Source organism: Eptatretus burgeri, unplaced genomic scaffold (genome assembly GCF_056783735.1).
Source record: "Eptatretus burgeri isolate ZD-2024b unplaced genomic scaffold, Ebu_testis_v1 Ebu_testis_scaffold_43, whole genome shotgun sequence".
Lineage (NCBI taxonomy): Eukaryota > Metazoa > Chordata > Myxini > Myxiniformes > Myxinidae > Eptatretus > Eptatretus burgeri.
In genome coordinates, this window is record NW_028221993.1 from 42,769 (window position 1) to 69,261 (window position 26,493).

The following is a 26,493-nucleotide window of genomic DNA, read 5'->3' on the forward strand; positions in this document are numbered from 1 at the left end:
CTCACTTCCACAATCCACTGGTGCACGGCACACGGTATATGAATTCTCAGAAACGTTGACCCATAAGTATGCAGTGTAAGCTCTGACAGCAGAGTGAGTCCAAAAGGTGAATCGGAATGACAAAAGGTTAATTCAATGAAATATCATTTCAATAAATCAGGAATTGTTTTTACCATCATTTTTGTTTTCTTTCCAGCCTTGTTTGGTTTTTGATATTCGTTTCTTCAATTCTTCCTCATCTTTTTCTTCTTGCAACTTTCCTTCATCTTCTTCATCCTCAAAGTCCTCTTCATCTTCATCCACTTCTTCCTGCAAGTGAATGTGTAAACACCACAAAGGATGCAGCTGGTATGAAAATGAGAAATTACACCCTTGAGCAACCAGACTCGGTGATGTCATGGTGAGAACGTCCACTTTAAACCGCGGCCGAGTCATGCCAAATACATTAAAATGGTGCGTGCTGCTTCCTTGCTTGGCGTTCAGCATTTAAACGGAGAGAGCACGGACAATCCCCAGCGGCTGGCATCCATGGGGAGGAGGACATGCTCTGCTGAGTGTGGTGAGAAAGAGGGCGCCATTGTGACGTCGCTGGTACCCAGAGTGCCTGGGAAGTGACGACACTTCCCCCTAGCTCAGTGGCTGTGCCAAGTGATTGTCTGTTCGTGTGTCCATGCGTTAGTGAGTGGAAAGCTCCATTACAAGCCTTGGACCTTGTATCATGGAGTATAGCTACACTCCATATGGAAGGATTATACGGGTGAAAAATGGCTGCCCATTCAAATGTGTACACAATGATATGCTCACAAACTCCTGAAGAGTGAAGACATAGGCATTTAAAAGCCACAACTTTGATTCTTGAGCGTTTTCTGAACTAGTAAGACTTAAAAAGATGCGAAACGACATCTTTAAAGTACCACATCGGGAGATCACCAAAATGCCAATTTGTACTTCTGGGTCATTCCGTGCCAACTCACCTAAGGGTCCCCAGCTCACCTCCTTAGATTTTGCTGGAAAAAATTCTTAAATGTAGATCTATATGGCTCTACCCACCATGCAAAAGGTTAGCTTTCAATTCCTCATAATTTCAAAAATATCTATCTCCAGAGACCTTTGAAATTTGGCCCTAAAAATGCCAAATGTGAAAAACGCATTTTTTTTCCAACTTCAGTGGCTTATAATTTTATAATGGACTCCTCGAGAAAGCTAATAGTGCAAATATTTACTTATTGGCATCCAAATTTTTCAATTATGGCATCATATAGCTTCTGGGATGCATATTTCTCACTCTATAGGAAGCTAAAAATGGCTTTTTGGCCAAAACGAGCTAAAATAAGGTGAAACGATAGGAGCCCTCCTGAAAATATGGAACTTAGAATTTTTTCCTCATAACACAGTGATTATAGGGTCATTATCTATCCATAGATACATTTTTGCTGGGATAATACAGTTAGGTGATGAATTATAAAAGTTTTAACATAAGCCCTTGCCTCCGAGGGCTCCAAAATGGACCAATTTTGTCCTCTGGTTTGAACATGTGGCTCGGAATGTAGGATCTTCATTTTTTTTCTAAAGATTGCCTCATAAAAGATGTGTCTACTGACCGAATAATTTTATCTAATTTTACGATGAATATGGCTTCATAGTAAAATTAATTTTTATTTACATGCACGTTTTTTATAATTATTCACTTTTTGGGCTCTGTCTGTCTGTAATCAACATTGCAATGGGCTCTGTCTGTAATCAACATTGCAATGGACTGTCTGTGAGAAACATTTATATGTAAGGAACATTTCTATGGACTGTCTGTAAGGAACATTCATATGGACTGTCTGTAAGGAACATTTACATGGAATTTCTGAAAGGAACATTGATATGGGCTGTCTGTAAAGAACACTCTTATGGACTCTGTCTGGAAGGAATATTGTTATGGACTGTCTGTAAGGAACATTTACATGGACTGTGGAAGAAGCATTTCTCTGGACTCTGCAAAGAAAATTGTTATTTAAACAACAAACCCCCCAAACGCACCTGCACGTGCCACACTTTACTGGATGGCTCATCGTTCCCCCATTCGATGTCAACGTGCTTCCGTTTCGAGGCACGGCGTGGTTGTTGTGAAGCCAAGTGCTTGTCCTCTGCACATCGAGATATGGCGAAGAGCAAACAAATGGAAACACAAGGAACATTGGTCTCACTCCCACAATCCAATGGTGCACGGCACACTGCTGTTGAATTCTCGGAAACGTTGACGAATAAGTGTGCAGTTTAAGCTCTGACAGAGTGAGTACAAAAGGTGAATCGGAATGACAAAAGGTTAATTCAATGATATGTCGTTTGAATAAATTAGGAATTGTTTTTACCATTATATATTTTTTCTTTCCATCCTTGTTTTCTTTTTGCTTTTTGTTTCTTCAATTCTTCCTCATCCTCTTTTTCTTCTTGCAACTTTCCTTCATCTTCTTCATCTTCAAACTCCTCCTCATCTTCATCCTCTTCTTCCTGCAAGTAAATGTGTAAACACCACAAAGGATGCACTACCCAGAGTACCCCGGGAAGTGACGGCACTTTCCCCAAGCTCAGTGGCTGTGCTAAATGTTTGTCTGTCAGTATGTCCATGCGTGAGTGGCAACTCCATTACGAGCCTTGGGCATTGTGTCATGTTGTACGGTAGGACTCCATATGGAGGGACGATACAGGCAAAAAATGGCCGCCCGTTCAAATGTGTACACAATGATATCCTCACAAACTGCTGAAGAGTGAAGACATAAGCATTTAAAAGCCATAACTTTTATTCTCGAGCGTTTTCTGAACTACCAAGACTTAAAAAGATGCCAAACTACATCGTTAAAGCTCCACATCGGGAGATCTCTAAAATGCCAATTTGTACTTCTTCTTCTTCTCATTGTTCCCCTCTCAAAACAATGTAAAACTGTAGCCCGACCGACCTCAATAACGGCTGAAGCTATGATGGTGATTCCAATGCGAGGAAGTTACCTTGTCTCTCGGCTAATGCACACAACCTGAAATTTAAAAATATATCAAACATTAATCATCTTATTACGAAAATAAATCGAATGTAAATGTGGACTCAACCAAACCAGACCAGGATCGTGAAGGGGAAAATTGGACAATGGACAGAACCATTCTAAAAGCGATACATATCCAAAGCATACCACAAATCAACTGAAACAAGTATTAAAACAATATGATAACATCGACAAGCTTGATGTTGGCTTGGTGGTTAAGGAGACTGTCTTGGGACTCCAGGGTCCTAAGTTTAAGCCCCTGTCAATTGGTGAATTAATTAACTGTGAAAAGTGTGTATTGATGATCAACAGTATCACTTTTTACAAGTAAGGAACTCTATTTTATATTATGCAACATTTTGGAGTGTTTAACGATGGTATTATTCTTGGTATTATTTTATTATTGTTTGGTTCTTGGCCGTGAAGTATTTGCCTGATCAGTCGCCGATTCCATTTATGTTTATACTGATGTGTTTAATTTATCATTTAACGTGTGTTGTTATAATCACCAGCAAGGTGATTCACAGTGATAACGAGGCATTGTGCATTTGTGTGTTTTGTTTCAAGGCTTTGTCTGTTCGGAACATAGTTATGGACTCTGTCTACAATGAACATTGTTTTGGCATTTGGAAGGAACATTATTATGGGCTCTGTCTGCAAGGGACATAGGTATGGAGCATCTGCAACAAACATAGTTATGGACTCTGTCTACAATGAACATTGTTTTGGCCTTTGTAAGGAACATTATTATGGGGTCTGTCTGTAAGGAATATAGTTATGGACTCTGTCTGCAAGGAACATGGTTGTTGACTCTGTCTGTAAAGAAAATACAGTTGTTATAAAAACAACAATCCCCCCTCACCCCCTCTCCCCCCCCCACCGCAAACCACTTTCATTCCATTTTATTGAGGATCTGAAATCCAATTATTCTCGCACTGAAACCAACTCAACTTGATATTTCTGACTTCCTAGAATCAGACTCTCAGTTTTGTCAGTCACCTTCGTAGCTCCACTACAAGGCTCTGAAGGAAAACAAACAAAAGTGGAAATGTGGAAACAAATGTTCATAAATGTGTCACCAGAAGCTGATGAAGTCCAGTGTTTATCACACTTAGCTATGCCTGTAGCTCTCATGATCTAGCGAGGGAAGGGTATTCTAACATGGCGGCTGCTTGGCCCCAGAAGCACATGCTGCAGTTTCGCTCCTGTTAAATAAATAGCTCAGTGTGTGAGACACACTGATGTCTGTATATTATCTCAATGAATGTATTTTGCTTTCTTTATAAACTCTTTCATATATTCCTTGTAAAAAAAAAAAGCAACAGAAACGAGAAAAAAAATTAAACTGCAAAAGCATAGAGGGATGAAATCTCAAAAAAACAACCAAACAAGGTCAGAATGGCACCACGTTATGATGCCACAATACGATACAATCCTCTTCTGGTTTACCATCACGATATCTTTTAACATTTTACTTTTGTTGTGGGATTCTGATGAAACAATGCCAAAATATGTTATGATGGTAAAGCATAAGAGGGTTGTGGTGTCCTGTTGTGACATCCTAATGTGGTGTCATTCAGACATTGTTTGGTTGTATTTTTTTGAGACTTCATCCCTCTTATGTTTTTACTTTTTTTTTTTAAATGTATTTTTTTATTCCTCTGAAAAAAAAATCCCAAGATCAAAATAAAATAAGCCAGCTCAGCTCAGAGCGATTGGAAACAAACCTCATTATCTGAAAGAAAATACTCTCCCTCTTTTTCCTTCGACTTAATGAAGAAGCCTAGCTAGACTTAGCTATTATTCCCGGCCGAGCTGGACTTAGCAATGATTCCGGGCCTTGCTGGACTTAACTATGATTCCGGGCCTAGCTAGACATAGCTATGATTCCGGGCCGAGCTGGACTTAACTATGATTCCGGGCCGAGCTAGACTTAGCTATGATTCCGGGCCTAGCTGGACTTCGCTTTGATTCCCGGCCTAGCTAGACTCAGCTATGATTCCCGGCCTAGCTAGACGTAGCTATGATTCCGGGCCTAGCTAGTCTTAGCTCTGATTCCGGGCCTAGCTCGACTTAGCTATGATTCCGGGCCGATCTGGACTTAACTATGATTCCGGGCCGATCTGGACTTAACTATGATTCCGGGCCAAGCTAGACTGAGCTATGATTCCGGGCCGAGCGAGACTTAGCTCTGATTCCGGGCCCAGCTCGACTTAACGATGATTCCACGCCGAGCTAGACTTAACTATGATTCCCGGCCTAGCTAGACTCAGCTATGATTCCCGGCCCAGCTAGACTCAGCTATGATTCCGGGCCTAGCTAGACTTAGCTCTGATTCTGGGCCGAGCTAGACGTAGCTATGATTCCGGGCCGAGCTAGACTCAGCTATGAGTAGCGGCTGAAGGAGACAGGGCTTTATACACGAGAACGGAGGCGGTTGTGAGTCGATATGATGGAGGTGATTAAGATGATGAAAGGTAGAGATAAAATAATTGCAGATGAATTTTTCATCAGAGTAGACAGTGATAGGACCAGGGACCAGGAGTAAAGAAGAGAGTTGAGATGGTAGCAAGGCAGGGGACTTTCACTCAGAGAGTAGGTCATGGTCTCCCTGGATAGTGGCAGCAGAAACAGTGGATCAGTTTAAATTGGAATTTGATAGGTGCCTGGTAGTTGTGGAGAGAGAGGGGTATGGGGTTGTTGGGAGGATGTTTAGGTAGTTTGATTATTGATGGGTGATTGTGTGCACGTGTGCGGAGTGCTGTTGGTCAGGGTCTTGTCAAGGGGTGTTGTGTGGTTAATGTGTGGTTTTTACCCACTACAGAAACTTTTTTACTGCAGAAACTTTAAAATAAATAAATAAATACAAAACCCCACAAAAAAACACTTTTTGTGGTGTTGATGTCGTGCAGGCATGATGGGCTGAACGGCCTCTACCTGTGTCCAACTTTCTTGTGTTTCGTATTCCTCATCCTCAACTTCACTCTCTGAGGCATCGAAGGAATCCTCGTAACTCTTGTCTGCATCAAGGAGGGAACCGATTCAAAATTCATTCTCTCTCATTGCACTCCAGATAAGAACAAGATCCATTAAAGACAAGTCTGTAGAAAACAAAACGGCACTCGGTGGAGCACATAGTCTCTCCTCGCCCACTCATTCTGAACAACTAAACATTCTGAACATCGTTAACGGAACATGCTACAACTGTGGCCCACATACTCGTGTTATCCATGCACCCGATGATGTCACAAACATTGCCATTATCCACAGCTTTATTGATTATTCATTAATGGGACATTTAACAAACGCTTTTGAGCACATTAAGGCGATATTGTGTCAACGAAGATGAATATGAAACTATTTTCAAACTCTATTCCCTCTCGACTGGTCCATCAGGTGCACGCAGTTTCACATCGATCCGTTCAGCGGTTCTGGAGAAGATTTTCTTTTTTCACTTCATTGTTATTTTCAATCCAATTTGGCCGCCAGAACACGTGACCGATGACATCATAAAATTCGTTCTCCACTCGCATCGAGTCGTACATCAGATCTGTGAAGTTTCAGATTTTTCGCACAAGGATTCCGATTCAACCAATTACGGCTGGAGTACCACTTCGGCGATGACGTCATCGCTATCACTCCCATGGCGGAGTTGATGACGTGCGAAGTTTCAATCGTTGAGTGGTTTTGGAGAACAAGATGTCCAATTTTTTTTCTCTCTTTCCATCCAATAGGGCTGCCATACCATGTGACTAATGACATCAAAGTTAACAATAAAAACATTCTCCATGGAGAATTCCTCCTTTGTTTAAAATTTCGAATCGACATCGACATCAACCACACAACCCCCCTTCACAAGACCCCCACCAACAGCACTCCGTACACAATCACCCATCAATACTCAAACTATCTAAAAGTCCTCCCAACATCCCCACACCCCTCTACCTCCATAACTTCCAGGTACCTATCTAATTCTCATTTAAACTTATCTCCTGTTTCTGCTGTCACTACCTTTCCACGTTGAACATTCCATGCATGAACTACTCTCTGAGCAAAAGTCCCCTGTCTTACTACCGTCTTAACTCTCCTCTTCTTTACTCTCAAGCTATGACCCCTGGTCCTATCACTGTCTACTCTGTTTAATAATTAATGTTCTTATTTTATCTCTATCTTTCATTATCTTAAACATCTCCATCATATCTCCTCATAACCACCTTTCTAGTGTATAAAGCCCTGTCTCCTTCAGCCACTCATAGCTGAGTCTCGCTCGGCCCGGAATCAATCGAGTAACCCTGCACTGAACCCTTTCTATGGCATCTATGTCCTTCCTGAGTTGTGGTGACCAGAACTGCACACAACATTCTGGATGTGGCCCTCACTAAATTCCTGTACAATATTAACACCACCTCTTTTGATTTATAATTGATCCCCCTCCGAATACAACTGACAACCCTATTTGTTTTACCTATAGCTGCCTGGCACTGTTCTGACTATTTACCTCCCGTATCTATTACCACCCCCAGATCCTTCTCCTGTGTGACACACTCAAAAATTACCCCTTACATCCTGTAATCTCTATTTTCATTGTTCTTTCCCATCCCCAACACCTTACACCTGCTCAGGTTAAATTACATCTGCCAACCTTCTTCCCAATCTATGCAAGTATCAATACTTTACTGTATCTGATCACCACCTCCTCTGATATCCACCTCACCTCCAAGCTTTGTGTCATCTTCAAATTTGGAAAGCCTCCTGTTCACCCCACGATCCAAATCGTTGATGTAAATCATGAATAACAAGATAAAGATGTCGTGCAGAGCACAATCCTTGCAAAATCCACCCCCCCACCTTCCAAAAGTTGCCATGGATACATCAAATTGTCCATTTTATTGGGATTGAAATTGACAATCTGAATCAAAGCCCAGGACAATCGGAAGAAAATTGATAATTTTTCAGATAAAAATTGATGATTTTAGAAGTTTGACCTTGAGTTGACCTTTTGACCTCAAAAAAAAACCCAAACAATCGGCTTCTTCCTCATGACAAACTCTACCATGTGCTGAAGTTTCGTGAAGATCGGTTTAAAATTGTGACCCGTCGGCGACAAAACCGACACACAGACAAACAGAATAACAAAATCGACTGCGACCAATATCCTTGAAAAATCTTCGACTGTGCAAGTAACAATGGTCCGAGTACCGATCCCTGAGGTTCCTCGCTACTCACATCTTCCCAGCAAGACATCCTCCCACTCACAGGCACTCTTTGCTTCCGACCACTCAGCTAGTTAGCAATCCAATTAGCTACCTGACCAGCCACTCCACAAGACCTCACCTTGGCTAACAACATCCGATGTGGTACCTCATCAAATGCCTTCTTAAAGTCTAGATATACTATATCCACTACCTTTCCCTCATCCACCCAATCAGACACTACTGCTTCACAGAACTCTAAAACATTTGTTAAACACCAACTACCTTTGGTAAACCCATGCTGACTACCATTAATTAGTTTGTATCAATTTAAATGGTTCCTCACGTGCTCCCGAATTCATGTCTCCGGCCATCTCGATGTATTCAGTAGGGAAACGTTAGCGTCAAGTGATCACCATCGTCACATTTAATTCCACCGGCGATTTCAACAAGTCTTTACTTCGTTCGTTTTGTTGTTGTTGCTGCTGTTAAATCGCAGCCAGTGCATAACAACCGGAATCAAAAGGAACGAAGCATCCAATTCCAACCTCACCTCCGTCGTCGTCGCCATCTTCGGAATCTGGTTCGAGACAGCCCAGCCTGTCGACACCGTTGAGATAAAGGAGATGCGGAAGCATTTCAAAGATGCTTTCTCGAATTCCAGCAAGATTTCCCACCTCACAGGCCTTTACATCAAGGCTCAGCAGATATCGGAGGTTTTTCTGAAGTCAAAACGTTTCATGGGAAGAAAAGTTTACATACACGTCATGTTTTTTTTTATAATTACAAATCATCGGCTGGCAGAATCGTCTCGACTCGAGAGGTTTGCACGCACGTCTCTGAGCTATCTTTCCTGAGTTCGAATCCTGACCCGGCTATAAACTACCATCCTGGTGTTTCACAGGCAGGGTGATTCATCAGTGTGTGTGTGTGTGTGTGTGTGTGTGTGTGTGTGTGTGTGTGTGTGTGTGTGTGTGTGTGCTGTCCCTCAGATGAGACGTTCAACTGGACGTCCTGTCTGCCGGTGGACGTTGGTGGACGTTAAAGACGCCACTGTGTCCCTTGTGAAGAGCCGGTGAGTCATCAACAGCACCCTCAACAAATTCCAAATTCCTCTTCTGACCTATAAGGGGCCTACAATGGCAGCACTGGCAGCACTGCCACTGGCAGCACCTACAATGGCAGCACTGCCATGCACACCACAACTGATGCGACCCACGGCCTTGTGCTGTAATGTATATGAAAGAAGGAGAATAAAGAAACATGAGACACATTTATTATTTATTTTAAGTGTTAAATTATTTTTTGAAAAGATTCCAAATTCCTGCTCTTCGAACGTCAGGCCGAACCAGCCTTTCCCAGCTGACTATCTATGGAGGAGGGAATGATTGAGGCCGTTAAATAATTATAATAATGTACGTTTGGTTGATGAACAACAAAAGTTTGTGTGTCCCCTCACTGTGAATTGTGGTGAAGTGGAATTTCACAGCAATTTTCCTCATTGATAGAGATTTAAAACTCTCACTGCTGATCTAAAATATCCTCCACAAAGGAATCCTGATATTGCTGTGGTCGCTCGGTTCCTCCTGATTGCCCGAATCGAATCTGGCGAGTCGTCTCACTGTGACTGTGAATGGTCGGCCGATTCGGGGTCTTCCCTGCCGGATTCAGTGTCAGGCTACGGATGAAAGCTTTGTTCGTGGCCAGGAGCTCAGGAGGGCCGAGGAAGGACTTTGCACGACGGAGGATTCCCAGTCGGCGACTGGCTTTGGAGGGCAGGTTTGAAATGTGGCTTTCCCAGGAAAGGTCATGGCAGATCGTGAGACCCAGAAGCTTGAAAGAAAGGACTTCTTCAAGAAGATCGTTGAGAAAGTGGATGGAGGTGGTTTCCAGATGGTTCTTTCGGAGAGACAAAGTGAGAGTGTGAGATTTGGCCGGATTGAAAGACATGTTCCACGTGTTGGACCAGTTTGTGATTTTATCCAGATCTGCAGTGAGCGAAGAAGATGCTGCTTGCGGGTCTGAGGGATGACAGATGGTACAGCAGAGGGTGGACTCATCAGCAAAGAGATAAAGAGGATTTTCCAGAGAGTCCGAGAGATCATTGATGAAAACCAGAAAAAGAACAGGGCCCAGAACTTTACCTTGAGGAACTCCAGCCTGGACAGGAAGAGGGGATGAGAGAACTCCATTAAGTGCCACATTTTAACTGCGACAGGAGAGGAAGTCTGTGAGCCAAGAGTGGAGCTGGCCTTGTATACCATAGGAAGAGAGTTTGGTGAGCAGGGCAGGGTGCCAGACCGTGTCAAAAGCACGCGATATGTCTAGGGATATGGCTCTGATGTCATGTCCGGCATTGAGGACCTCCATCCATTGTTGGGAGAGCAGAAACAGCATATCCAGGGTGGAATGACCTGGTCTGAAACCAAATTGATGATCATAAATCAGGCCATTGGCGAAGAGGAAGGATTTAATGTCTGAAGCGATGATGGATTCCATGACCTTGCTGATGATTGGGAGAAGGCTGATTGGTCTGTAGTTGCAGGGATCTGTTTTTGCACCTTTTTTATGCAGAGTGGTAATGTTTGCTGATTTCCAAGCAGATGGCAGAAGATAAATAACCTGGAAAAAAGGAGTGTTTGGGAATGGAATCATTTAAGGTAAAATATATCATGAGCATATGGATGGGGATGAGCTCAGGAAGTGGTGAACAGCTGTCCTGAAGCCGTGGGGGGATGAATGGGACTGAACAGACGGTTCCACGGGCGAATGAAAAGAGGAACAAATGAGTGGAGGTGAACAATGAGCCTGGATTTTGGGAGTTTAACAGGAATAGGGTTACTGGCAGATCATGTGCACCCTGCAGAAACCTGGGAGGGACATGGCCAAGAGAGAGCAGAGGATACAAGAGTGAAAGGCCAAGACACTCATATCAGATTCGTCGTGGGAGATCCCAATGATTTTGAGAGCCTTGCAATGTATGGATGTGAGTCATGGATAGTGAAAAAGAAAGAAAGGAAGAAGATTGACAGTTTTGATATGTGGTGTTGGAGACGAATGTTAAAAATTCCGTGGATTGCAAGAAGAAGAAACAAATCAGTGATTGAATAAGTTAGACCACCAAGTACATTACAAGCACTGATGATGAAACTGAAACTTTCATGCTTTGGACACATTGTGTGGGCAGAACAAGAAAGTCTGGAGAAATCAACTATCCTGGGTATGGTTGAGGGAAGGAGAGGAAGAGGAAGGCCACTGGTGACCCCTGATGGCCTAAAGTGCGGCCGATAATACACTAACGTGAAAACACCACATCATAATCCGCCGTACAGTCGTGGCCAAAAATATTAACACCCTTGCATTTTTTTTCAAATAAAGCACCATTTCTTGCAGAAAATTGTTGAAATTAAGAAATATTTTGGTATCCACACATATATTTGTTTGCTTTGAAGTGGAACAAACAAAAAAAGCTGAAAAAACTACTAAATCTGAGCTTATGCCACTCACAAATCCTAAAATGGCCCGGACAATATTATTGGCACCTTTCAGAAGTTGTTTGAAATAATTGGATTTCAAGCAGGTGATTCTCCTTTCCTTTGGAATTGAACTCACCTGTGGTGAGCTGCAGGTGCCTGCAATATAAAAAATCATTCATTCATCCAGTTTGAGTTGAGAAAAGGAGTCATTCTGCTGTTTTATGTCACTGTGGGTGCCACAATGAGCACGGAGAAAAGAAAAAAACCAGAGAATTATTTAAGGAGGTCAGATACAAGATTGTAGCCAAGCATGGACAATCTCAAGACTGCAAATCCATCTCCAGAGACCTTGATGTTCCTGTGTCCACCGTATACAATGTTATCAGGAAGTTTAAGGCCCATGGTACTGCAGCCAAGCTCCCTGGACGTGGCCACAAGAGAAAACTTGATGGAAGATTGCAGTGAAGGATTGTTCGAATGGTGGAGAAAGCACCTCGATGAACTACCAAACAGATTCAAGCTGACCTTCAGACACAAGGTACGACAGTTTTAACTCGCACCATCCGTCACCAACTCAATGAAAGGGGGTTCTATGTCAGGAGACCCAGGAGGACCCCACTGCTGAGAGAGAGAGACATAAGAAAGCCCGACTGGAGTTTTCCAAAACACACCTGAACGAGCCAAAATCCTTCTGGGAGAATGTCCTGTGGACAGGTGAGACCAAATTAGAGCTTTTTGATAAAGCACATCATCTGTATGTTTACAGGAAACAAAATGAAGCCTTCAAAGAAAAGAACACCTTCCCTGCAGTCAAACATGGAGGAGGTTCAGTGATGTTTTGGGTTTGCTGTGCAGTCTCTGGTTCGATTACCAAGGAATTTTGGAGTGCAATGTTCAACCCAGTGTCAGAAAGCTGGGTCTCCATCGAAGGTCATGGGTCTTGCAGCAGGACAACGACCCCAAACACACTTCAAAAATCTCCCAGGAATGGTTCAACACAAAGTGCCTGACTGTTCTGAAGTGGACAGCAATGAGTCCAGATCTAAATCCCATTGAACACCTGTGGGAAGACCTGAAAACAGCAGTTGGGAGAAGGCACCCTTCAAATCTGGGAGAACTGGAGCAGTTTGTACAAGAAGAGTGGGTCATCCTGCCAGTAGAGAGGAGTAGGACCCTCATTCATGGTGACAGGAAGTGCTTGGCTGCAGGTATTTTGTCCAAAGGCCGTGATACCAAATGGTAAGTTGAGGGTGTAAATAATTTTGTAAATGCCATTTATTATTATTTTCTGATTTGAAAGGATTTATTGAGTTCTGAATCAAAAACAAAGGTTCTGTAATGTTAACAGTGAAATAAAGAATTGTGGAAACAAAATAAATTTGTCAATTTCAACTCATTTTTAGAGAAAATTGTGAGTTCTTTGAATAAAGTGCACAAGGGTGACAATATGTTTGTCCACGACTGTAAGTGCTATCAAATTGACCCAATGGTTTCAAATGAGTGCTCGAGCCTGATATTGTACCTGAATACGTCGAGGACAACAACAACATTCAGAACATCCTTCAAATTAATATCTTCACCAGTTTATGTGAAAAGTAATTTGAAGGCATTGTTTGAATCCATCAAAATATTCATCCAGCGCCAGTTCAGACGAGTCATCACTGTGACCAAATTCCTGTCCTAATTTAATTAATTTATTTATTTTTTGTATGAGTACTTGGACACGCTGGTTATCCCCGCACTCCCAAGAATCATTTTTCCTTCTTGCCCTATTGATTGGCCATCACAGCATAGATTGGCATTTCCGTCGGCGAAGTGACGGGTCTTATATTCTCGTGACATTTCAAACAAGGCTGTTAAAGGAAAGGTAAACAAATGGCCGCTCAGATACATTATGTGTTGTGCAACGAAGAAGAAGAGTCACTGATTACCAGAACCTCCAGTGTACAAAGTTTCTTGAGCCTGTTTCCTCCAAGGCGAAGGTGGATGAGGTTGGGCGTTCTTTCCGCGAGATATTCCAGTCCAGTGGAAATGCAATTGTCACTCAGATCTATCTGGAAACAAAATAAAAATTGAAAAAAAAAATCTTATAAAGCAGAGTGAAGTAGAAGGGCACTCGGTAGAGCGCGTACCTGCACCAGGATGATTAGTTTACGTTTAGTATCCCACTGAGAGGTCGGATCTCGATTCGCACCTGAACTAAAATCGAATTGTTCTTGTCATCGAACCAACTAATCTATCAAGTTTCGTCATAACTCGTCCACTACTCCCCTCCTCTCTCCCAAATCCTCCTCACTCTCACCTCCTTCCAAGAGTGTCTAGCGACGTGCGATGAGGTGTTGCTCGCTCCACCCTTTCTCGCCCCCCCCTCCTTACCCCATCCTCGCTCCCCCTATCTCCTCTCTTTTTCCCCCTCCCAAATCTCCCCTCCGTCCTCTATCTCTTCCCCATGCCCTCCATCCCCTCCTCCCTCCTCTTTTTCACCCCACTCCTTATCACTCTATCCCCTTCCTCCTCCCCCATCCCTCGTCTCTCTCCCCTCCCCTTTTCTTTCTCTGTCTCCCTCCCCACCCCTCTCTCGCTCTCTTCCACCTCTCTGAATCCCTCCCACCTCTCTGAATCCCTCCCACCGCTCTCTCTCTTCCACCTCTTTCTCTCTATCCATCCGTCCCCTCTGTTCTCTCCCTCCCCACCCTCTCCCCCCCTCTCCCCCCCCTCTTCTCTCTCTGCCTCCTTTTCTCTCTTCCCCCTTCTCTCTCTCCTTCCATCTCTCTGTCTCTCTCCCTATCTCTCTCTCACTCTCTTCTCTCCCTCCCCACCCTTTCTCTCTCTCTTCTCTCTCTCCTCCCCTCTCTCTCTCTCTCTCTCTCTCTCTCTCTCTCTCTCTCTCTCTCTCTCTCTCTCTCTCTTTCTCTCTCCCCCCTCTCTCTCTCTTTCTCCCTCCTCTCTCTCCCACCTCTCTCTCCACCTCTCTCTCTCTTCCACCTCTTTCTCTCTATCCATCCCTCCCCTCTCTTCTCTCCCTCCCCATCTCTCTCTCTCTCTCTCTCTCCTTCTCTCTCTCCCTCCTCCTCTCTCTCTCTCTTCCACCTCTTTCTCTCTATCCATCCCTCTCTCTTCCACCTCCTTCTCTCTATCCATCCCTCCCACCCCTCCCCCTCCTCTATTCTTTCTCTTCCCCCCTCCTCTCTCTCCCACCCCTCTCTCTCCCCTCTCTTTCTCTCCCCTCCTCCTCTCTCTCCCTCCGTCCTATCTCACCCTCCCCCTCAATCTCCCTTCCCCTCTCTCTCCCATTCCTTTCCCTCCCCTCTTTCTCTCTCCTCCACCTCCAAGAGTATTCCCATCAGTGCAGTTACGGATTGTATTTGCTTGGATGCAATATGGAGATGAACTGAAATACTGTAACAGCAATGATGGTACCAAATCATAAACAATGCCTCAACCCACACAGTACAATACAGTTGTTATACTTATACTCGTGATAGCTGTTCATTTATTCCCGAACAAAGGCAACTCTGTCGCCAGACGTAACTAAACTTTTGACTTTTAGAGAAAACTTGATGTTTGTTGGGTCTTGGTGACCATAAATTGACCAAAACCTTCCGAACTACCCGAGTCTTACCGACTGCAGGGACAGAAGGTGCGGAAGGTGTTCAAGGGTGCGGAGTCCCATGTTCATAAGAGACAACTTCTGTAAGCCTGACAGCTCCTCGGTGAGGCCCTCCAATCGATCATCTTCACCAGGCAAGCAGTTATCCAGCACCAATTCAGTCAACTATAACACGCACAAGTAGAGAGAAAGAAGAAAAAAATTTAAATAAATCGATAATAAGTAATTAATCAATTTATTGAATCATCACGAAATCAAAATACCCTTCATTGCCAAATCATTGTTCATTGTGGTGTCCAAATATCAGCTTCCGAGCTCAACAGGTGCCCGAGATATTGCCCAGATGAGAAAGAAAAAAGAAAAGTCATAAATAAATAGATAATAATTAAGTAATTAATCAATTAATTGATTAATCAAAAAATATTTATCAGTTTTGCCAAAGCACATCTTCACTATTGTATTAATATTGCCCAGACAAACAAACAAACAAACAAAGAAGAAAACGGAGTGAAAACTGAGAACTCCCTTCCTTCGGTGCCCGGTGCTTGGTTCGCTCACAGACCGAGCGCTCTGCTCCACCTGCTCAACACCGCCTTCCACCCCGTACCGCCGACCAAGCCAAAAGTGTCTCTCTCTGCAGCAACCCAACATTCAGAACTCAGAAGTTTTTAACTACTACAACTCCTTAGCAGGGTATTTTATGGACGTCAGGTGAGGGAGGAGCTCAAAGTCGGACCAGGATGGTCAGTAGGTGTTCCCCAGCGTCCCCATTGGTGCATGTCCGCTTTTCCAAGTACTAGCCCCACCCCTGCGAAGACCCGAGGCCGAAAATGGCCCCATTCGCCCCTGAACCCAGCCACGTGACGGAGCTCCGAGGTTAACACGGGGCGTGGGCTTCTCGGGGCGCTTTCTGGCCAGGAGCGTGCGCTGGACACCAAATGGGGGTCGTGATTGAGCGGAGCGCTGGGGCTCTCCAGGCGATGTCGAACGGATTCCATCGCAAAGTCGAGCTACACGCCAGAAGCATCTGTAATGGTTCCCAGATATATTTGAAGGACAGTGGTGGGCTTCCGTAGTGGTGACTGTGGTTGCCGAATTCAAAGCGGTTGTGGTGAGGTGGTTGAAGCATTGTAGCGGTAATAGTGGGGTAAGCGAGCTTGAATGGATGTAGGGATTTTTATAAGGCCGTTGTGATGGTTATAGGAATGTTGTCATGTTGTGGTTCGAGTCTGGCGAAGATCTGAGGTGATGGTTGGTTCGGGAATGGCACGAAGTTTGAATGGGGTTTTGGCGGCATATGCTAATGAGCTGTCTCTTGTTACTCTGCAGCTGTGGCGAGCATGCTTGCATGAAGAGAAGATCGTATGTGCAGTAAAGTAAATAAAATAGATGAAGGACAGAATGAGAGAGCCTGCCGAAAAGCCTTCACGACACATTTTGTCCCATAAACCCACGAGACAAAAGGGAAGGACTATCGGAAATGAATACGAATTAAATAACTGCCTCGGAACTGCGATATGTTGTCTGCCATAGCCTCAGGGGAGTGCCGACTTCGCAACAAGTACAACAACAACAACAACAACAACAACAACAAGAGTAGTAGTTTACAAGAAGAGCAAATGATCATCAGGGTGAAACAACTCACTTCCGCCGGCTTTTTGTTCTGTAGCTCGAGTTCAATCCTCTTCTTCACCTCCATGACCTGCAACGACGTTGGAAGCCGTGAACAAGTCATTTATTAACATTGGGAATCATCATGACATCCTAAAATACACAATTTGTTGCCTGTCTGTCTGTCTGTCTGTCTGTCTAACCACGATACATTCGGTGATTACTTTTCCAATCTCAACCCAACTTGACAGGAGGACTGAGGGTCATGTGATGGAGGTTGTTGAGACTTCATTTGCCACCCTCCCTAAGGGGGTTTTCCACCATGGGCGAAATCCATGTTGAGGTGTACATCTGTGTTAAGATAGCTCATCGTAGCATGTATTTTTCCAACTGTGCTAATCATAACAAAAGTAATAACACGAATGATAATATAATATTAATGTTGTTACAAAACAATATTAATACTACCAAGAACTAGAATTGCTTTGAAATACATGCTCCTATTGAAGAAGAAGAAGAAACCCGACAACCCACCATGTTTGGGTCGATTCGGCAAAAATAAAAATAAAAACAATTTTCATTCACTGATATATTTTGTGGATGATAAACCAATAAAGATAACGAGAAATAAATAAAGAAACTTTAAAAATTAAATAATTATCGTATCCAGATCTTGATCCTGATCTTCACCAGAATCGAATCGATTCGTCCTTGCCACACACCCAACCCGTCCACGAACAGACAGACAAACGGTTTTTAAGACGTTCTCATCAACGATTTCCAATAGAGCGCTTGTTTGAGTGCTTAAGCCGCTTGGCGAGCGCTCTGCAAGAAACTTCGAAGCCGCACAAACCCTGGCGTCGAGGCCCTTTCCTCGACCCCGTGGGGAGTTCTCTCAACGGACTTTCAAACACCATGGACATTCAAAATCATTGATTCCATCGATTTATTTAATACTTATAACAAGACACGAGTCCGGAGAGTGAAAGAGACTTATAAACCGACCTGCTGTGAACGCGAGCGCGTTTCCCGCACTTTCCGAGACTCACTTCCGGTGTGAACCAGTTCTGGTTCGCTGGTTCTTGTATTCGTTTCGTACAGAACCATAGTACACAGCACCTCTTGTACGGCAGATTATAGTTTGTTGACGAGAAAATAAAACACTGGACACACTTTCACGAAGGCAAAACTGAGGAAATTAAAAAAACTGATAAAGTTACTGACGCGAACTACAACGCCATGGCTTCATAAAGTGGACAAATAAAAGAAAATTAAAACCTACAAATCCCACCACGAAGTACACATGTTACGTGTACGCTGTGACGTCAGAGATGGCAAGTGACCCGGATTTTACGGGTTTGACCCGCTTTGTTCCTGAAAATCCGCAGAGCCGTCTTTAACGTGGTCAAACCCCGTATCGGATGGAGAGAAAGTACGATCAATGTTATAAAACGTAATGATTCACTTCCATTCCACTCACAAGGATTGATGCACGCACGCACACACACACACACACACACACACACACACACACACACACACACACACACACACACACACACACACACACACACACACACACACACACACACACACACACACACACACACAGACTGATTACACCTGTGGCGACCTGAACATCGCGTGTCTCGTCTATTGGCTATGTGACGTCATGGGCTTTCCCTCACAGAAGGCCACATCGTCATCCTCCAGGATTCTCCAGGCACTATATCACGTCACTTCCACGCGTCGCCGTCTGCGATTTACAATTCGTTCTTCAACTTACTGTAATAAAAAATAATTAAATCGGATCAAACACGACACCATCTCATGACAAAGAACTACACACTCGTGTCGAATGTCTTATTGATAATTATGACGTCATAGGTCACGTGGTGTGGCAGCCACGTTGGAAAAAAACGGAAACACTTTGGACCTCGGTCTCTGAAACCACACCGAAGAAAAAAATTGAAACTTGACACACGACAAGTACTCCTCATGGGGAATAAGTGAGGATTTTTTTAATGACGTCATAGGTGCCTTCGTTATGACGTCATAATTACACATGTAGAGTAGAATGCAAATCTGATCAATATGAAGAGGGATGAAATGGCCCACAGAAAAAAAAATTGATGACGTCATCGGTCACAGCAGTGATTCAGCAGCCGTATTGTTTAAAAAAAAATATTCAAAAATCTTCCTCTGTCGTACCTGAACAGATCGAGGCAAAACTTTCACACGTATCACCGCCTATCCATTAGGAACAAAAGGTTCACACATGTGACGTCACAGGTCACATGGTTTGGCTTCACACAAATGTTCACCAAGCCTTGAGGCCACCAGGGTATTCACAAACAATTGATGTCACGTGCTCTGGCAGCCGTGTTGGATTGAGCGAAAAACTAAAAAAAAAATTCTGTTGAACCGCTCAATCAATCGACGTGAAACTTCACAATTATGATCTCGTGGTGATGGGGAATAGATGTTTTAAATTTCAACTTGATCAGAGGCATGGTTTGACAGCCAGAATAATTAAATTTGCTTGATCTGGGTACTTTTTGATTTTTGTTGATTTTATTTATTTATTTTAATAAGGCTCACTTGGCTGTGCCTGGATGGGGTTTGAGGGTAGAGGAGTAGCACATGAAATGTGAATCCTTGATCCAGGTTCCTCCTGATGACTTCATCTTTGCTTTTTCCTTGTTCAGGTTCCTCCTGATGACTCCACTGCAGAACTGTAACGACTTGGTGTTCCATTTGATTTGAATTTAATTTATTTTAATCACATTCTCAATTCAATTGAATAATAATGAAAAAACGTCATGGGTCGGAGTCATGTGTCCCATCAAAGTGGGGTTGCAAGGATGACAGACTGAGTCAACCAACCTGGTGTTATTTTAATGGCACGAACAGGGCCTCAAACTCAAGACCCTTAGATCTTAAGCCACCTTAACCGTTAAGCCAACACCAGGCTTGTATCTTTAATAACAATGGCAGACAAGGAGCCACGATTTTGGCCTTCTGTTTGCAGCAGTTCAGCATGTACACTCGTCCGACCTCACAGTGAAGCCGAAGAAGAAACGATCTTCTCACAAGTTCGAAAGAACAAGATCGATTGACGAGGATGCCGGTCAAACGACGTCACCTGCTCTCATCACATGCAAAACCAAGTCCTTCAAAACCCCGGGTCATCAAGTTTGATCTTCAGAGAGAGATCTCGTCAGAAAGGCCAAGAAACGATTTCCTGACTCGAATCGAGTATAAAATTGTGGATCCAGTTATATACAGTGGGGGGTAATCAGAAAGAGAAGAAGAGGAGTCCTGCTATCGTATGGAGTCGTGTCGTCATCAGTGTTCATCGAGTGACGTCGGCTTGCGCGGTTTGCGCAAGCATGTGCGGGCCCGTTTTCCGGTGTGCCGGCCATCTTCTAATCAATGATGCTTCGTCATCCAAAAGTGTGGTGATTAAAGCTGATTCTACAACAAGGCCCGAACATGTTTTGGTTGGACATCACTCCGAAAGAATGCGAGGCATTTATCTTTCCTGGCAGAGCACTTGAACCGTGAGACTGGTGGACGCAGGCCAACATCAAAATTCCAGCATTGTCCCTGGGGTTCTTCTTCCTTCCTTCCCTTCCTTCCCACTTCTTCAGAAAAATTCATTAAACAAAACAGAAAAATCTTCGATCGATGTCAGATTGACAAGTTGAAGAAACACTCATCCTGTATCGATCGAGCCATCAAGTGGAGTTCACATCTTGTTTTAAAAAGTGAAAAAGGTTAAAGAAGGAACAATATTGACGAGGTGAACAAATTTCATTGAAAAAACTGATTGAAAAAAGTCCATATCCACAAAATGTTTACAAACGAAACACATGTTTCTGTGTTTTCTTTTTTGAAATCGTTCGAAAAGTTCAGTTTTGTTGTTGCTTTCAAGTCGGGACAATCAAATAAAAATGAAGAATGGTGTCAGAAGTTGGATTCCAACACACATCTTCAGAGAAGACTGTGACTTAAACACAGTGCCTTAGACTGCTCAGCCATTCTGACTCATATGATGTTTCCAACCTTGAATGTAAATGTATATTTATGGAACACTCATGTCTTGCCTCATGCATATTTTTGCTCCAACAATATGTTGCGTCATCTCGAATGGCGAGGGGGTGAGAGCGACTCTTGAGGCAAAAAATAACTGGGGAGACGAGAGCACGGTTTTTACCGTCGCACTTGGAGTGTTTTAAAATTAAGAAGACATTATTTAAACCTCTGTAGGTGTTGGTCAAGCTGCCTGGAGTATTCTTATTCAAGAATCGGGACATGTAGGTCATTCCAGGCCAGTAAGAAACAAAAAAAACCTGACCACGCTCGTCTCACTGTCAGGAGGAAGAAGAGCTGCCTTGTCGAGCCATAAGTCGCTGGCTCCCGGGTTTTGTCCAACTCTTCCAGGTCTCCACTCTTGTTGAAGGCCAAAGCAGAAGCAGCCGAAGCATCTGTCAGAGCTGCCATGGCATGCAAATCAGACGAAGCTCGATTGCTACTCGAAGAGCAACGGATGCAACAATTGAAAGCTACGCAACAACAAATGCATCTCGAACAACTGGAGCGGCAGGAAGAGGCTGCTGTGGCTCAGGCCTGTTTGGAAGCGATGTCTGACGCTCTGTGTTGGGGCAGATTCCACATTTTGGGAGCTGAATTACTGACACCTGCAGAGATGGTGGGAATGCTCTTGTCCAGGGATGCCATTTAAGGCAATTATTTTCTATCCTTCCTTCCTTTTCCACCAATGCAGATCGTCCATCAGTCTGTCCATCTGTCGGTCCATCATGCTATCTCCTCAAAAAGGGTTTGAATGCAGAAATTCACCAAACTTAGTAGTTATGATCACTACATGGCAAGAAGGTGCAAGAGTGGTATCATTTTTGGCCGTGCCGCTTGGGCTACAGACAAAAAGGTCAAATACCGAAAAATGCAATTACGGGAACATTTTAAAACACTTTTTAAAATGAAACTTTGTGTATGCAATCAACATTGGGGGATGCATGAAAGATGAAACAATTTTTTTTGGTCTTGACCCCCAGTTCATGCCCCCAGTGGTGGGGGGGGCGGGGGACTTTAGGTCACAGTGATTAAAATGGGAAAAAAAATTAAACTCAAAATTTGATATCAGGTCATTCCTGGTGGAACCTTACACTTTGCAAAAGACTGTTTAACAGCCACCAACGAAAGGCAGACAGGTCATACAGGTGAACACACATCGATGCATCTCCGTGCCTGCTGGACACCAGGATGACAGTTTACAGCTGGGTTGAGATTCAAACCCAGGCAACATAGCTCAGAGACGAAGGTGCATACCTCCAGGTTATCCCACTAGACCTTTTCGACATGTATAGAAAATGGGAAATGAAATGTTTGGTGAAGGGGAAAAAAAGGTTCCAGTATTTCATCCATCCATCAGGACCATCCTCTGTGCAGAACATCAGTGTGGTGCTCAAGCAGCCTCCTGGGCCATCCATCCATCAGGACCATCCTCTGTACAGAGCATCAGTGGTGCTCAAGCTGCCTCCTGGGCCATCCATCCATCAGGATCATCCTATGTGCAGAGCATCAGTGGTGTTCAAGCAGCCTCCTGGGCCATCCATCCATCAGGACCATCCTCTGTGCAGATCATCAGTGGTGCTCAAGCTGCCTCCTGGGCCATCCATCCATCAGGACCATCCTATGTGCAGCGCATCACTGTGGTGCTCAAGCAGCCTCCTGGGCCATCCATCCATCAGGAGCATCCTCTGTGCAGAGCATCAGTGGTGCTCAAGCAGCCTCCTGGGCCATCCATCCATCAGGACCATCCTCTGTGCAGAGCATCAGTGGTGCTCAAGCTGCCTCCTGGGCCATCCATCCATCAGGACCATCCTCTGTGCAGAGCATTGGTGCTGCCAAAGCAGTCTCCTGGGCTATTTGGCACAATGCTGGACAGATCACCACTCCAACACAGGATACTCAAATGGCTCAATCATCCCAACAAGCTGGTACTCATTTTGTCAACCCCGAAAGGATGACAGGCATGACAGGCTGAGTCAACCCCACCTGGAGTTAATTCAACTGAAAAGCAGGATTTGAACTCAGAACCCTAGGATCCCAAGCCCACTTTATGAATCATCCAGTGAAATTAAAGCAGGCAGAGTTGGAGATAATGTTTCTGAGTGGCTTCTGAGAAAGACGGATGAAAATAGTGTGTGAGAAGTTTGGGAATGTGGGTTCACATGTCTCCAAACTGTCAGCAACGGAGTTCTTGGCACAGTGAGATGGACCCTCTCTGCTCGCCTCCTGATGCCCGTGATTGGGTTTGCTTTAAGGCAGGGTGGCAGGTCACCCCAGGGTTTTTAAAATAGGTGTAGCCTGCCATTGTGGGGAGTTATAGCACCGGTGAGAGAATAAAGTGACATCTCGGCTCAAAGATGTGTCACTTGTCTGCTCGATGATTGTTCAAGCGATGACTGCTCTGGTGTTGGTAGCACCATGAAAGGCCATAACCAGTCCTCGGCTAATATTGTTTTGAAGTTTTATTTATTTGTGTTTTTTTTCCTCTCAACTGATAAAATGTGAGGAACAAATATTGAACTTGCTTCTAATGGATTATAACGACTCTGCAATGCCAACCGAACACTTACAGGCCGAAGTGGCGACGTGAGTTACGTCTTTTCGATGTCCTTTCACCATGAACAGCCTGAAAGATCAGCAGCACACAAAAAGAGACAGGGATTTGTGGTGCTAGGGTAGGTTAGAGAAACGACAAGGAAGAGCCGATTTGTAGGCAATTCTCTGACCTGCCCTTCCCAACAAATTCCAACTTGTTTTTTAACCTCTCGTTGGTGTACGCCAAGTACTTCCTGACATAAACCCTTTTTGGTGTACACATGCCTGGTGTTGGCTTAATGGTTAGGGTGGTGGGCTTGAGGATCTGAGGATCCTGAGTTCAAGTCCCCCTTGGTTGTTGAATTAATACCAGGTGGGGTTGACTGCCTGTCATCCTTCTGAAGTTGGCAAAATGAGTGCCAGCTTGCTGGTAACCTGTGTCGGAGTGGCGACCCGTCCAGGATGGTACCCAATAGCCAAGGAGACTCCTATGGCGGCACCAATGCTCTGCTCAGAGTATGGTCCCAATGGATGGATGGATGGATGGATGGTGAACAGGTTCTTTCAAAAGAACTTTGACCTATGCATTAAAAAGAAAAAAAGAAAAAAAAGTGAATGTGAGATTGAAAGATCAACGGTGACTACAAGTGAAGGGAGGCGGACAGGACGGTAGATGAATATTCCCACTGAAGGACAGTGTATTCTGGAAGGTGGTGGCTTGCTTACACAGCAGCAAGCAAAATCAATGGTAATTAGACCAATGGACTTCTGGCACACCACACCACATCCACAACATAACATAGCACTACCACGAACAGCCATCCATTTACAACATCGATAGCAAATGATAATAAAGGTTATAAAGTACAACACAATGAAAGGAATGTTGAAGCAGATCATTGTGTTTGGTGTTCTCGACTAAGTGTTGGTATCATGATGCCTGACAGGTACAAGTCCCGTGTACTATTTTATCAATTGTTTCCTCATGTCCATATATGTAAATATATATTTATACTTCCACTTATAGCGGTGGCATGATTTCATGCTTTCAAACTGGCTAAGACACAACGGTGCATCACCACTGCTACCAAGTATGGGGGCACCACTGATGCAGTGCCCCTGTTACCAGTTCACTGGTACTCATTTCGCAGAACCTCGGAAGGATGACAGGCTGAGTCAACCCCCAATGTCCATATAGGGACATCTCCCGTAAATAATTTATTACTTGACTCTCTTTCTCCTTTACAAACTAACTTGGCACCATAGACAAAAATTAGAACTCACACAATGGTTGCACCTTCAATGAAGGGTATCTCAATGGCTTGTGACAAGCTACTGCTTACTCTGGGTCTCTTCTGCCAACACCAACCCCACCCTCTTACCCCAACTTTACCTCCAACTCCCATATCCCCTGGTCCTGTCATGTTGGCTTGTAATCGGCAGCAAGAAGCGGACGCCAGAGAACGGCTTTTCAGGGCAATGCACTCTCACGACAGGCAGGCAGCGCTCATGAGAGGCTACTGTCGCTCAAAGAAACCCATAGCCCTGCAGTGACTCGAATAAAACCCACGTAGATTCAAGGGGTACAGTGACCCAGTACAGCTAGGCGTGGGGCCTCCCGGAGGAGGATGCAACTGAAGGAGTGGAGGAGGTGGAGGTGGGAAATAAATAAAAGGAATCGAGTCGCTGAGGGTTGGCATGAAAAAAAAAATCAAAATCATTTCAATTTGGTCGCATAGCAACAAGGAATGGTGGGACACACAATGGGTTATTGTGACAGTCAGGAATCTCGGGGAAACAAATATCACCGTAGTAACAGCCCGAGTTCCCAGGGGAACTATGCAAGCGTTTTAGTCTTCCGTCAGCACGTCCGTTGGTGAATTGAAAGCCAGCACGATGGAAGTGAGATTGTCGTTCCGAATTCCAAAGCCAAGAAGGGCAAGAAAACAATAAACAATTAACGAACAATTGTGCCGTTTGGAATTTGGCAAATATGGTCAATGATTTCGTTTGAATAACAACGTCAGGAAAGAACTATCCAGGACACGGAGGGAGAGTTTTTGTACAGATAGTCATCCAAACGGTACCATTCAGCTCAAAAGATGGTGCACACGTGCAGGGAGACTCGTGTCCCTTTTGTTGTACTCTCAAGAACCCCAATCAACCTTGGCTGCACCCAATGCGATGTCACAGCTGACAATAACTTGCGCTTGGTTTTACAAAAAAAAACATCTACAGACACACACACATGTCCAATAAGACAACGTCCAAAGAGACAGGAAAGGTGACACATCTACTCCACAATGGATGATCTGAAACTCTTTGCAGCAAAGGACGAAAATTTGGGAAAACAACTGAAATTAGTGAGACGGTACTCCGCCAACATTCTCAAGACCTTAGGATCCAAAGCCCACCACCCGAACTATTAAGCCAACACCAGGGGTACAGCGCATCCCTGACTCCTTAACGTCTCTCCCCGGCTATCGTCCCCTCCAAATTGATCGGCCTGAAGCACGCCCCGGCGGCAGAGTTGCACGTTAAATCAACAACTCAATTTCTCACCACCCTTGTACTGACCTTACACCTCCACAGCCCCCAGGAGTACCTGCGGCTGCGACTTCCCCTCCGCTCCCACCTCATATTTGTCTGTGTGTTGGTGTTGTACAGTGATGACTCTCCATCTACATCTCTCTCAGACAACGTGTACAAACCTTTAAACACTCATCCCGACTCTCTCTTACTCGTACGTGGTGATGTAAATTGTCAGCGTGCAAATTGGCCGGGCGCTGGTACCTCCCTCTCACCAGCCACGGCACTTTAACAAAGGACTTCTGTGACGTCATGGGACTGATGCAATACCTGACCCTGAGAAACAAGGGTCAAAGCCTGAAACCAACCAACAGTACCAGCAGGTATCCCAACATACCTGCGGAATAGTAAACCGGTCA

General features: G+C 44.3%; 1 protein-coding gene across 5 annotated transcripts in view; it reads right to left on the minus strand.

The window, feature by feature from the left end:
• Nucleotides 1–26,493, minus strand: part of LOC147007710 (uncharacterized) — a 50,786-nt gene that overhangs the window by 6,697 nt on the left and 17,596 nt on the right. Inside the window, exons 1-9 of one of the 5 annotated variants that reach the window (XM_085866550.1) lie at nt 17,921–18,032; nt 16,950–17,006; nt 15,317–15,469; nt 13,626–13,748; nt 8,772–8,940; nt 5,964–6,046; nt 2,361–2,499; nt 2,029–2,135; nt 174–309 (exon numbers count right to left, since the gene is read on the minus strand). In XM_085866550.1, coding sequence (XP_085722676.1) covers nt 174–309; nt 2,029–2,135; nt 2,361–2,499; nt 5,964–6,046; nt 8,772–8,940; nt 13,626–13,748; nt 15,317–15,469; nt 16,950–17,006; nt 17,921–18,022 — 1,069 coding nt within the window. In that variant the 5' untranslated portion in view covers nt 18,023–18,032. The other 4 variants (XM_085866552.1, XM_085866553.1, XM_085866551.1 and 1 more) reach the window with 4 other exon arrangements.